Source organism: Malaya genurostris, chromosome 3 (assembly GCF_030247185.1).
Source record: "Malaya genurostris strain Urasoe2022 chromosome 3, Malgen_1.1, whole genome shotgun sequence".
In the NCBI taxonomy this organism is placed as follows: domain Eukaryota; kingdom Metazoa; phylum Arthropoda; class Insecta; order Diptera; family Culicidae; genus Malaya; species Malaya genurostris.
In genome coordinates this window covers 36,252,798-36,266,530 of record NC_080572.1, presented here as the reverse complement: position 1 = coordinate 36,266,530, position 13,733 = coordinate 36,252,798, and the positions used below count along the sequence as shown (strand labels likewise).

Below are 13,733 nucleotides of genomic sequence, written 5' to 3'. Positions count from 1 at the left end.
GTGCTTTCGTTCCCATTTGAATCGAACATCTTTGTGTAACAGTTCTCTAAGTGGTGCAGTTAACGTCGACAAATTCGGTATGAATTTCCCAAGATAATTAATAAGCCCCAGGAAGCTCTCAATTCTTCTACCGTTTCAGGGTTACGACATCGCCGAATGGCATCCACCTTCTCTTCAGCCGGACTGATTCCATCACTGCTCAATCGATGCCCCATGAACATAACTTCTTTACGCCCAATCTCACACTTCTTCTCGTTAATTGTTATGTCATACTCTTTCAGACGGTCAATGACGGCTCGCAGTGTACGATCGTGTTCAACCTTATTGCGTCCAAACACAAGCATATCGTCGATAAACACTTTTACATCTTTAATTCCTGCTAGTACACGTTCTATGATGTTTTGAAAAACTTCTGACGCACAACTCATTCCAAATGTAAGGCGTTTATATCGAAAGTAACCATTGTGTGTAGCAAAAGTCGTAATCGGTCTTGATTGCTCGGAAAGCTCGATTTGATGAAATGCCTTGTTAAGATCTATCTTAGAAAAATATTTGCAGTTGTGCAAATGTGGAATAATGTCGTCGAAGGTTGGTAAAGGATGGTGTTGTGGAATGATTGCTTTGTTGGCGTCCCGCATATCAACGCAAATGCGTATCTCATCGGTATTACCCACCTTTGGTCGAACAACTAATCGTGATATCCATGGGGAATCTCGAGGAGCGGGCTCAATAATATCCTGTTTTAACAATTTCGCAAGTTCCCTTTCCACTTTCGGTTGCAATGGAATCGGAACACGACTTTGAGTGTGTTGAATGGGTTTTACAGTAGGATCCAGTTGAATGTTCACTATGACACCTTTAACTTTTCCGATTCTCTCGTCGTTTGATTCTACAGCACAAACGGACGTGTCTATATTCAGAATTCCAAGCTCAACAGCCGCTCGTTTTCCAAGAAGATTAGCTCCTGACTCCTTCACAACGTACACCTTATAACTTATAGAAGATTTCTTAGTCGATATATCTGCGATGAACATTCCCTTGATCGAAAGTTTGTGGCCGCCGTAATTGAATAATTTCTTGGAAACCGTATTTGTCTGAAAATCTATTTGGACTTTTCTACTTTTTAAAAACTCCCAGACATCAGCACTTATCACATTAGCGCTCGCACCGGAGTCGATCATCCAGTCGAGTTGCACGCCACCCACTTTGCACGTTGTCTTCTCACTGTTAGTTAGATTCATCGCGAACACATAATGGATACTCTCATTATCTGTTTCGTAATTATTTCGCTCGCTTTCGTCACTTTCAGAATCATTTGTAGTTACTTGTCTTAGTTTATGCTTTTGACGCAGCTGGATTTTCCCGTCCAATTTTTTTCGTGCTTCAATGTCTTTTGTTTTGCAACATCGTTTGAAGTGTCCGATTAAGTGACATTTCTCACACTTTTTGTCCGTGCTGGACAATCATCATCGTTAGCGTAATGCCCAGTATGACCACATCTGTAACATTCCCCGTTAGACTTCGTAATGCGGTTGATTTCTTCCGTTCGCTGCAGATTCTTACGGTGTTTCGCAATCGTTTCCAGAGAACGACCCTCCTCCACCGTTTGTGCTAATGTCATATTTCCCTTGGTTAGAATCTTTGCTCGTAGTTCATACGAGTACCCTTTTTCAAAAATTTGCTCCTTTATGTTCTCCTCAAGCCAAACGCCATACTCACAGACACTGCCTTGCTCCCGTAGTCGCAGGACAAATTTTTCGATTGTTTCCTCTGGACCTTGTTCAAGATTCCGGAATATGTGACGTTCTCTCGGTAAGCATTTGAGTGGGAGAAAGTATTCGTCGAGTAGTTTGACCGACTGTTGGTAAATATCCGAACCCTCTGGAATTTCCACCTCCTCGCAAATTGATGTCCCTCCTCGCAAATTGAAAAATATATCTTGTACATCACTACCAGCATAGTGCAACAGATAGGAGCGCTTTCGAGCTGTGTTTACCACATTGTTTACTTCCAGAAAGATATTGAAGCCTCGCTTCCACTTTTTCCATCGACTTGACACGGTAGAGGTATCCGTCGGGTCAAACTTTTGAAAGCTGGGACCGCTTTGATTTTTGATACTTGTCCGATGAAACTGTTTTTTTCGCGCACTTTTTTCTGAGTAGTAGCTACTATTCAAACTGCTGTTCACGAATTCCCGTACAGTTTTAAACTGCTGTTTCCGTTTATTCTTACTCGAATTTAATCAGCATCCGTATTTAAACTATTGGTATTTAACTTTTCTATGGATTTACCATCGTCGCCAAATGTTATAACCCGTTAACGTTTGTAATTCATTTGATTTCTTTTTACCAGAAAACACGTTCAACCATTTGGTTTCAATTGATTTATTCTTCTTCTTTTCCGTACTCCTCATGGCCCTGTTGCCAGTATCATTTCTAATGCAGTATATATAACAAAAAGTATTGGGAAAAGTTACTCATTTAAATACGATCTAAAACTTTGTAGTAGATACTTAGATAATAGATGTAGATTCAACGTAGATAAATCCAAAATAACTGTAGGTAAAATAAAGCGAATATATATCTAAAAAAAAAAATTTAACATTATTTATATCTTCAGCAAAAATACTTCGAACAGAAATTTAGTTTTATATCCGTTCACTGTTATATTAATCAGTGTTGGTGATTGCCGAAAATTTGACAGAAGCTGCTATATTGCTATCTATATTGTATACAACATTTTCAATCCGGTAGAAGATGCTACAAGAACTCGAGTCTCTCAATGCATGAACCGCGAGAGATTTTTTCTACATTCCTTCGCTCCACTTCATACTCTGAGTATTTCACGGCCATTAAAATAAATTACAGTCTGATAATGATCGTTGCTGTGTGGAATTTCCCAAGAGAGAATCGCAAGTTGACAATTATCGCAGAAAATCGAGTCGATGATTCAACTTGATGATTCTCATACTAGGTTGCAATATTTCAAAACCCTTGTGTGGAGCATTCACATACATTTTCATAGACACAACTTATACAAAGATTATATGCACATAGTTAGAATAAGCGGCAATAGTAAAATGGTTCTATCGCAATTATCAACTGCCTGTATAGAATCGGATCGCGACCGTTTGTTGCTTCAGAGAGGATCCCCACAGCAGCGAACTAACCTTTGATTCTCAGAAATGTCATCGAGAGAAATTCGCTCTCGCGCTGGTGTCGATTCTATGTTAAATGAGCCATGCCGGGTTTTTGTTGTTGCGATGATTTCCAACTCTCTTTGACGGCACTGATTCAATCGTTGAAGAGTTGCCAGTGAACGTTCTTTGATACGATAAAAGCCATCCTTGATATTAATTACTTTTAATACACTGATAAAAATTTGCACGATCGATTCATATGTAAACATCACTTTAATTTAATAGGCTTTTTTATTTCAATTCATTACCAAAGCGATTTGTTTTAAGATTTCATGTGCAAATTCACTAAGATGCTAGATTAGATTATTTTTCACTTAGCTTCGATGTGTTTTTCATTTGGATGTGATGTGTTTTGCTATCAAATCGAATTACATGTGTTGAACACTTCATTTTCTAGTGAAAATGAGTATAGCACAAATGTACGTGCAAAACACTTGATTCGGCCAACCGTGTTTCACTTAAAATCTGTGTGGAAAACAGTGTGACAATCGTTTGAAATCCATATAGAATCTAGAGGTAACGATATATCTTATAGTTGTAAAGCTCATTTCAGATATATGTAGCATGCTTTCCACTCAATATCAGCAGTTTTTACACTCATTTTATGATTTTAGAGTATATTCTCATGAATTTCATGTGTTCTACAAGTAGTGATAGTTTAAATGCTTTGCACATAATGGTAACGTGCAAATTATTTTCGGTGTATATTTAGTTCTATTTTCAGGTAGGGTTTCGGAGCCAATATTTATTACAACTTAATTCTTCAGTTTCACAGATAGAAGTGAGTTTATTCTCTTTCCTAGAGCACATTTTCATAGAGCCGTAGGTAGTATTGTCGTATGTTAAACATATCGACCATGTTTAATATATGTACAGGTATATACATATCATTTAGTTCAAATGTTTGTTTCTTCAAAACGAGATAAAAAATAATTTGTTGAGAAAAAAATTATTTTTATTCGAAATTCGTACTACACCATTAACAAAAATTAAGGTGCCACTTTCAAAAGAAGCGTTATATAATCTTGTAAAACTTCTTCGAAAACACGTTAGCTCTTAAAAATCAGTGAAAGTCAGTACAGACTTTTGGCCGTCTTTTTCCAGTTTTGGACCACTGTGTGTTGACACTGGGAAAAACTCGGCGAGGAATATCGATGGCAGGCCTGAGGGTGGCATGCTCGCAGAAAAGGATGTTGCCAATGATTTGTTCGGCAAATGTGAGAGCTGGATATCTTGTTAATATGAGGTCTTTGCTACGGTGCTAACAATGCTATTATTGGTTTGCAGAGATCATTCAATCATTAGTTTCATTAGGATTCGACTTCAATCTATCTCATTAGGACATTTGTGTCTGTTGATTAAACCTAAATAAATAAATGATTAAGACATTGAGTACTATGACTAAAATTGGTCTCCTGGCCGAGCAAACTCTTTTCTACGGACTCGTCTGGGGTCCTTATTAAAACCCCTGGTACTTGATTCGTTAATATCAGTTGGACGAAATAACCAAGTGTTAGTGCGCACTAAATTGATGTATGACATGATCATTTGTCATTGAGTACTATGACAAAAATTGGTCTCCTGGCCGATCAAACTCTTTTCCACGAACTCGTCTGGGGTTCCAACTAAAACCTCTGGTACTTGGTTTGGTAGTATCAGTTGGCCAAAACTCGCCAACCAAGTGTTAGTGCACACTAAATTGATGTGACATGATCATTTGTCATTGAGTACTATGACCAAAATCGGTCTCCTGGCCGAGCAAACTCTTTTCTACGGACTTGTCAGGGGCAAGGATGCAAACTGCCTCCCATTTTTATTACTGTAGTCTGCTTACCCACATCTACATTTTTTTATTTTTCTTACTGTACCGCGTTGATGCATCCAAACTAAAATTCTATTACAGTAGCCGTGCGAAGCAGTATCGCGTAAAAAACTACGGCTGGAATCATAGCCGTTCGAAGTAGGTAGAAATTATATTTTTCCACATTTTACTGCCTCCTTGTTCGCGCTACTGTACCACAAAAAAAGTAGCTCGTGGCGGTAGAAAAAAGTACTTTGCCGTTGTAGAAAAGTGTACATGAGTGCGATAGAAAATGTACTTTACGGTAGGCGCTGCACATTGCCTATTTCGTTCATTATTTTGAAGATGACTTCGCACGTGTGACTAGTCAATGAATGATTTAAGGGCTTGTTGGTTGGACAAGTAAACTGAACTCGGCTATACTGGTTACCGTTTACCTATTCGGGAAGCCTAAAAAGTAATGGTCACAAAAGATTTCAAATGAATCTAACATCGATATCTTTGAGATGGTTAGATCGCTTCTCGCAGTCTTCGAATCAAATAGAAGGGCCCTTCGTTCGGAAATAATAATTTAATCGTTCTCCGGTGTGAAATAATTTTAACCGTTATATAAATGAATATAAATATAATTTTTTTTTTGGTATTTAGATCGAATTAAAGTTTTTAGATTGAGTGAAAAATTTCCATTTTCCGCATTTCGAAATGTTTTGATTGAATGTAAAAATGTGATTCTGCATTTCGAACAAGTGATGTTTTTTGTATGGAAAGCTCAAACTTCATCGAAATACACAATAGGAATGATTTGTGCGACTCCGTACATCTTCAGTACATCATCGATTTTTGACTTTAGGAATTTACCAGTCTGGCGACATTTAACTTCCATCATTGCTACAAAACAAATCATTTATATGCTTATACTACTTTGGCAAAAAATAAAATAATAGGGTTCTAATAATCACAGTATCATCTTTATTAAATTGCGTATTTATGCCCACTACATGACGGCCACATCGGGTCGCAGAGTCGACTTTAATGCATATTAATCGACCTTGCATTTCAGCTGCAATTTTTTCCCTAATATTTGTTGCGCATTGTTCAATATGACAAGAGATATTGTCTCGATTGATTTTAAATTTAAGTGCTTCGCAAATTGGATCTAGCAGTTCTCGAAAACCTTCCCATTCAACGGCGCATAGGGGCAAGTGATGAAGTGATACCATTTTTACCAAAGATTCAACCACAGCTTGTCTGTCGAGTGCTATTGATGTTTTAAGAATTTTCCTTTTCTTTTCTGGTGCATATCCTTGCTTCAGTAGTCCGTATTCCAGAGCCTTTTCCGGATGCACATTTCGTAAATGCTTAACAAAATTTCCGGGATCATAACTACTTCTTAATTTTTTGTACGTGCAGATTTGAGTAGAATCGATGTTACAAATTATATAATCATCTTCACACTTATAACAATCATTGGCTATGTCCCGATAAAAACGCTTTATTTTCGATGAATCAGTCATTTTTCACGATCACGAATCGATTTGGAAAAAATACGATTTCAGGAACAACAACATTCACTGCTAATGAAGGGAAAAAATTGACAAGTCGACGTAACCATTTCATAAGGTCACAAAAGTAAATTGTTTCTCTTTGTTTACTTTTTCATCTGCTAAAATCTAATCAGTACGTTTCAACGCAGCAAAGCATTGAATTCTTCATTTAAAAAGGGTCTTGAGAACAAATAATTCATTACACCATTCGGGAAGATTATCAAGCATATCAAACGATCTACTATTTAAATAAAATATAATCTGGTCTTGAGAAATAAAAAAAAATCGTCAACACATAATGTTTATATATTAAATAATAATCATTTGTTAACGTTCAACGTAAACACGTGCGCTACCATTTTGAGCGAACAATGTAAAGTACAGCGGTAGAATACTTTTTTTCGACGGCGGTAGAAAGCTATATTACATTTTTAAAAGCGGCGGTAGCTTTGAGCAAATGTATCGCCCAGCCTACTGTAGAGTGCTGTAAACCTAAGAAAGAGTAGAATGAAGCAGAACAAAATATATTTTTACCTTCACCGTTCTCATCGTCGCTGGTACACTCTCTAGAGTAAATGTATCTACCATCCGTTGTAGCAGGCGGTAGCACTCAGAGTGTGTAGAATGTAGGGAAAGAAATGTACTTTACCGGTACCGTTCGCATCACTGGTCAGGGGTCCTAACTAAACCCTCTGCCCAAAACTCGATAACCAAGTTTATGTGCGCACTAAATTGATGTGTTCTCTTACATGTTCATTTTTCGTGTTTTACTTTAATATGTGCTACCATGGAATAATATGTTGCTTTATTTAGATTATTCCACGCATTTTTATGTTGTTTCTACGTTATCTTGATCGTATTAGATAGGAAATTATATAACTATTTGTTTATTTTAGTTCATTATCTCGTATCCATTGGCGCTGCAGTCGCTGGAGAGTAATTTTTTTGTTGCTGAACGGTTTTGGTCGGAGAATTCACGCAGGTATCTTTAAATGAGAGAAATTAACAAAAACATAAACAAACCGTACGATAACAAGCTTTCGCGAGCTGACTCATCGAACCAGCAAAATGTTAGAACAATTTTGATCAGAAATCAAAATCAGATAGAACATCGTTAGGAAGAACTTCATATATAGAACACGTAAAAGTAATTAGTTGTGAAATGTCGGTTGAGTCTGCTTGTCGTTTGATTTTATCCCGGGCTCTTGATGCTGACGAAGATGGTCATAGAGAATTGGCCATCGAGTTGTATGGAAAAGCAGTAGAAACAATTCTTTCTATCGAGGATCGTGAAAAACGCGAAAAGCTCAATAGATTTGCTAAACAAGCACTTGAACGGGCTGAAGAACTGAAAGGCATCAAGCACGTCCCCTCAATTGCCCCTGGTACGACTACGGCTCATCCGGTACGAAGTAGCACTACCGTTGGTAAGGCGAATAAATATTCTTTTTCAATAACTCCAAGATGTGTAATAATTTCTAGTCAGTCCTGTGCACAGTCCAAGACTAGAGGTAAGCGGATCTCGAAATGCATACACCAGTGAGGAGAAAAAAGTACTCGAACACACGTCTCGTATTAATTCCAAGATTTATGTTCCATTTATGGATATCGATTTGATGGAAAAGTTCATATTCCCTATTCCATTTTCCGATAAAGATGGAATTCTGGAATTAGCACCGAAACAGAAGCGGGATTTTGTTCAGTGGATACGCGTTGGAGATCTTTGCGAAAGACCACAGTTAATTACTGGCGACCACGCGGATTTTTATAGTATCCGGCAGACAGTGGTTTCAGATTGTAGTTTTGTGGCATCACTCGCAGTTGCATCTTTGTACGAAAAAAAATTCAATCGTAGGATTTTAACGTCGATTATTTACCCGAGAAATAGTCGTGATGAACCAATTTATAACCCTAGTGGAAAGTATTCGGTTCGGATGCATGTTAATGGAATTCCAAGAAAGGTAGTAATTGATGATTATTTGCCACTGGGAAAATTTAATCAGTTGCTGTGCTCTTATTCGAGCAACAAAAACGAGTTCTGGGTGTCACTGCTAGAGAAGGCTTATATGAAACTGATGGGAGGATATGATTTTCCAGGTTCCAATAGCGTAGGTAGAATTTGTAACTTATTCACGGAATATTTGAATGAAGTTTTTCGTTGCAGAACATTGATTTGCATGCGTTGACAGGTTGGATACCGGAGCGAGTATCGATCCGTCCGAACGAAGCCGATTTTAACGCAGATGCAGTGTTCAGTCGTCTTAAGGAAGGGCTTACTGCTGGTCGGTGTCTTGTAACTGTTGCAACTGGCGATCTATCTGATGCTGAAGCCGAGCGCACGGGACTCGTTTCCACTCACGCCTATGCAGTGCTCAGCATGCGTGAGATCGATGGAGTAAAGTTGTTTCAGTTAAAAAATCCTTGGTCACATCTACGTTGGCGCGGAAATTATTCTGAGCTTGATACTGTCCATTGGACTCGAGAATTGCAGGAATTGTTAGACTATGACCCAACACTGGCAGCAAACTATGATAACGGAGTGTTTTGGATTGACTATAACTCCATTCTGAACTTTTTCGACGTATTATATTTAAATTGGGATCCGGCTCTGTTCCATTATACTTACTGCATACATCAATCGTGGAACGCGGGTGTTGGTCCAATGAAAGATGCTTATAATGTTGGTGACAATCCTCAGTTCAGTTTGACTGTGCCAGCGGGAAAAGGCTCTGTTTGGATTTTACTGACTCGACACATTACTACAATTGAAGATTTTCGAGAAAATCGAGAATATATAACAGTATTGGTATATAAAAACAATGGTAAAAGAGTCTATTATCCTTGTGAGTATTTTTAAGCGCTCTCATCAAATATACCTAGAGGATGTTAATCAACTTTTTCTAGCGGATCCTCCCCCTTACATTGATGGCGTACGGATTAATAGTCCGCACTACTTGTGTAAAATTCGACTAGATCCTAGTTCAGTTCGGAAGTATACACTTGTGATATCGCAGTATGAAAAAACAGCTACTATTTATTACACATTGCGTGCATATTGCCGAGATAAATTCGATTTAAGAAAGATCGACAGTCAATTTCAAACAGTGGAGTTTGAAATTTCAAGTGTGTAGAATGTAGGGAAAGAAATGTACTTTACCGGTACCGTTCGCATCACTGGTCAGGGGTCCTAACTAAACCCTCTGCCCAAAACTCGATAACCAAGTTTATGTGCGCACTAAATTGATGTGTTCTCTTACATGTTCATTTTTCGTGTTTTACTTTAATATGTGCTACCATGGAATAATATGTTGCTTTATTTAGATTATTCCACGCATTTTTATGTTGTTTCTACGTTATCTTGATCGTATTAGATAGGAAATTATATAACTATTTGTTTATTTTAGTTCATTATCTCGTATCCATTGGCGCTGCAGTCGCTGGAGAGTAATTTTTTTGTTGCTGAACGGTTTTGGTCGGAGAATTCACGCAGGTATCTTTAAATGAGAGAAATTAACAAAAACATAAACAAACCGTACGATAACAAGCTTTCGCGAGCTGACTCATCGAACCAGCAAAATGTTAGAACAATTTTGATCAGAAATCAAAATCAGATAGAACATCGTTAGGAAGAACTTCATATATAGAACACGTAAAAGTAATTAGTTGTGAAATGTCGGTTGAGTCTGCTTGTCGTTTGATTTTATCCCGGGCTCTTGATGCTGACGAAGATGGTCATAGAGAATTGGCCATCGAGTTGTATGGAAAAGCAGTAGAAACAATTCTTTCTATCGAGGATCGTGAAAAACGCGAAAAGCTCAATAGATTTGCTAAACAAGCACTTGAACGGGCTGAAGAACTGAAAGGCATCAAGCACGTCCCCTCAATTGCCCCTGGTACGACTACGGCTCATCCGGTACGAAGTAGCACTACCGTTGGTAAGGCGAATAAATATTCTTTTTCAATAACTCCAAGATGTGTAATAATTTCTAGTCAGTCCTGTGCACAGTCCAAGACTAGAGGTAAGCGGATCTCGAAATGCATACACCAGTGAGGAGAAAAAAGTACTCGAACACACGTCTCGTATTAATTCCAAGATTTATGTTCCATTTATGGATATCGATTTGATGGAAAAGTTCATATTCCCTATTCCATTTTCCGATAAAGATGGAATTCTGGAATTAGCACCGAAACAGAAGCGGGATTTTGTTCAGTGGATACGCGTTGGAGATCTTTGCGAAAGACCACAGTTAATTACTGGCGACCACGCGGATTTTTATAGTATCCGGCAGACAGTGGTTTCAGATTGTAGTTTTGTGGCATCACTCGCAGTTGCATCTTTGTACGAAAAAAAATTCAATCGTAGGATTTTAACGTCGATTATTTACCCGAGAAATAGTCGTGATGAACCAATTTATAACCCTAGTGGAAAGTATTCGGTTCGGATGCATGTTAATGGAATTCCAAGAAAGGTAGTAATTGATGATTATTTGCCACTGGGAAAATTTAATCAGTTGCTGTGCTCTTATTCGAGCAACAAAAACGAGTTCTGGGTGTCACTGCTAGAGAAGGCTTATATGAAACTGATGGGAGGATATGATTTTCCAGGTTCCAATAGCGTAGGTAGAATTTGTAACTTATTCACGGAATATTTGAATGAAGTTTTTCGTTGCAGAACATTGATTTGCATGCGTTGACAGGTTGGATACCGGAGCGAGTATCGATCCGTCCGAACGAAGCCGATTTTAACGCAGATGCAGTGTTCAGTCGTCTTAAGGAAGGGCTTACTGCTGGTCGGTGTCTTGTAACTGTTGCAACTGGCGATCTATCTGATGCTGAAGCCGAGCGCACGGGACTCGTTTCCACTCACGCCTATGCAGTGCTCAGCATGCGTGAGATCGATGGAGTAAAGTTGTTTCAGTTAAAAAATCCTTGGTCACATCTACGTTGGCGCGGAAATTATTCTGAGCTTGATACTGTCCATTGGACTCGAGAATTGCAGGAATTGTTAGACTATGACCCAACACTGGCAGCAAACTATGATAACGGAGTGTTTTGGATTGACTATAACTCCATTCTGAACTTTTTCGACGTATTATATTTAAATTGGGATCCGGCTCTGTTCCATTATACTTACTGCATACATCAATCGTGGAACGCGGGTGTTGGTCCAATGAAAGATGCTTATAATGTTGGTGACAATCCTCAGTTCAGTTTGACTGTGCCAGCGGGAAAAGGCTCTGTTTGGATTTTACTGACTCGACACATTACTACAATTGAAGATTTTCGAGAAAATCGAGAATATATAACAGTATTGGTATATAAAAACAATGGTAAAAGAGTCTATTATCCTTGTGAGTATTTTTAAGCGCTCTCATCAAATATACCTAGAGGATGTTAATCAACTTTTTCTAGCGGATCCTCCCCCTTACATTGATGGCGTACGGATTAATAGTCCGCACTACTTGTGTAAAATTCGACTAGATCCTAGTTCAGTTCGGAAGTATACACTTGTGATATCGCAGTATGAAAAAACAGCTACTATTTATTACACATTGCGTGCATATTGCCGAGATAAATTCGATTTAAGAAAGATCGACAGTCAATTTCAAACAGTGGAGAACGTAAATATTTCATGCATATATTATATATTAACCTGATAGTCACAATTAGAAACTATTCCAGATCAATGGCGAATGGAAGGGCCGTTCGGCGGGAGGCTGTCCAAATCATCCACTCACGTATAAAAACAATCCTCTGTATCGACTGCATATAGGTCCGAAAAACAGCATTCAATTAGTAGTTGAACTCCGTGGTCCAAAGGTGTACCAGGTAGGGCTAGAACTGACAGTCGTTTCACTTGAGGATTCGGAGGTGACCGCACCGTTTATATCGCAGAGCACCGGAAGCTATCGGTCTGGTTTCTGTGTACTGGATCTGGAAACTATTCCCGCTGGTGTATATCAGTTGCGTCCGTCCACGTATTTACCTGATCAGGAATCGCCATTCTTTCTCAAACTTAAATGTACGACGAATTTAGTTGTGGAAAAATTGAATTGATTAGGCGTGATATATTAATTTACAAAGAGTGTATAAAGTCAACTGTTATTCGTTTGTACGATTCTTGTTTAAAAGCTGTTTTTACAATACTCAATCCATGTTTTTTGGCATTAAAACAGAAATCTATGTTTTTTCGGCATTTTCAAGAAATATAAGAATCTCCTATCTTCATCAAATATATATTATTTTTCCGCTCCACCAGCAATGGCTACGTGGTGTTTTGCACATTCGACAAGAGACTTTAAATGACAAGTGTTCCACCGAGTTTCAGTAAAAGTTAACACACTGTTCGAAATATCGGCAAACGGATTTACTGGTTTCGGTATATTTGTTGTTTACTGGCAAGCTCAGCATAATACTTTTCCAAACTTCGGTAAAAGAACGCGCTTTACCGAGATATCAGAATATTACATTAACGAATTTCGGAAAAGGGCATGTGGATTACTGAACAATCAGCAAAATGTCGTGTTGCCGATCTACTTCGACATTTTAAAATGTTGAGCTCGAGAATCGGTTTAGCTATTACAGGTGGAGCGGGAAAATAATATATATTTGATGAAGGTAAAAGATTGTTATATTTCTTGAAAAGAAAAGTAAAATAAAAAAATCTGCTGTTCATATGAACGGCTGAAAGCAAAAATCGGATAAGTGCAACTTAGTTTGGAAAACCCGTTTAAGTATTTTTGAATGCAAAAATCGGATAAAAACATTGAGAGCAAAAACCGGACATGGATTTTGCAATGCAAAAATCGTTTAAAAAAATCTTTTCTGCAAGAACCGAACAAAATAACTTTGAATGCAAAAACGGGACAAAAACATAACCGGTTTTTCCAAAACAAATGTATTCATCTGGTTTTTGCATTCAAAGTTTTTACAAACTGCCGCTGTGGGAACGCAGCTTAGATCAAGTTGGCCTTAATAAACAAGGAAACCATGCCTCGTCCACAGCGAATTATTTTGCCGAGATGATTACCGATCTCTCGGATCTGCAAATCTCGGCATTTTTTGCCAAGATTCAGCAAAAAATGTTGAGTGTGAGTGAGAGAGTTGTCCACTTCTTTTACGAGATTCCATAGTGGTTTCGTCAATTTTCTCGGTCAGCTCTCTTATGTAGCTCTGTTTCGTCTTTTAT

The 13,733-nt window shown here is 38.1% G+C and overlaps 2 protein-coding genes across 2 annotated transcripts; both read left to right on the top strand.

Moving 5' to 3' along the window:
• The first annotated feature begins 6,839 nt into the window (after positions 1 to 6,839).
• LOC131435819 (calpain-7-like) lies at positions 6,840 to 9,836 on the top strand. Its single transcript, XM_058604034.1, has 4 exons — positions 6,840 to 7,971; positions 8,027 to 8,652; positions 8,709 to 9,387; positions 9,449 to 9,836. The coding sequence occupies exons 1-4, from the start codon at positions 7,707 to 7,709 to the stop codon at positions 9,673 to 9,675; spliced, it is 1,797 nt and encodes a 598-aa protein (XP_058460017.1). The 5' UTR covers positions 6,840 to 7,706; the 3' UTR covers positions 9,676 to 9,836.
• A 214-nt stretch (positions 9,837 to 10,050) lies between these two features.
• Positions 10,051 to 13,164, top strand: LOC131435818 (calpain-7-like). The gene is made up of 5 exons (XM_058604033.1): positions 10,051 to 10,479; positions 10,535 to 11,160; positions 11,217 to 11,895; positions 11,957 to 12,165; positions 12,227 to 13,164. Exons 1-5 carry the CDS (start codon positions 10,215 to 10,217, stop codon positions 12,599 to 12,601), a joined length of 2,154 nt encoding a protein of 717 aa, XP_058460016.1. The 5' UTR covers positions 10,051 to 10,214; the 3' UTR covers positions 12,602 to 13,164.
• The last annotated feature ends 569 nt before the right edge of the window (positions 13,165 to 13,733 follow it).

Excerpts from the sequence above, each read along its gene's own strand:
- LOC131435819 (XM_058604034.1), top strand. The coding sequence starts at position 7,707 with ATGTCGGTTGAGTCTGCTTGTCGTTTGATTTTATCCCGGGCTCTTGAT. Across the intron at positions 7,972-8,026 it reads ACGAAGTAGCACTACCGTTG|TCAGTCCTGTGCACAGTCCA; the intron begins GTAAGGCGAATA and ends AATAATTTCTAG. Across the intron at positions 9,388-9,448 it reads TAAAAGAGTCTATTATCCTT|CGGATCCTCCCCCTTACATT; the intron begins GTGAGTATTTTT and ends AACTTTTTCTAG.
- LOC131435818 (XM_058604033.1), top strand. The coding sequence starts at position 10,215 with ATGTCGGTTGAGTCTGCTTGTCGTTTGATTTTATCCCGGGCTCTTGAT. Across the intron at positions 10,480-10,534 it reads ACGAAGTAGCACTACCGTTG|TCAGTCCTGTGCACAGTCCA; the intron begins GTAAGGCGAATA and ends AATAATTTCTAG. Across the intron at positions 11,896-11,956 it reads TAAAAGAGTCTATTATCCTT|CGGATCCTCCCCCTTACATT; the intron begins GTGAGTATTTTT and ends AACTTTTTCTAG.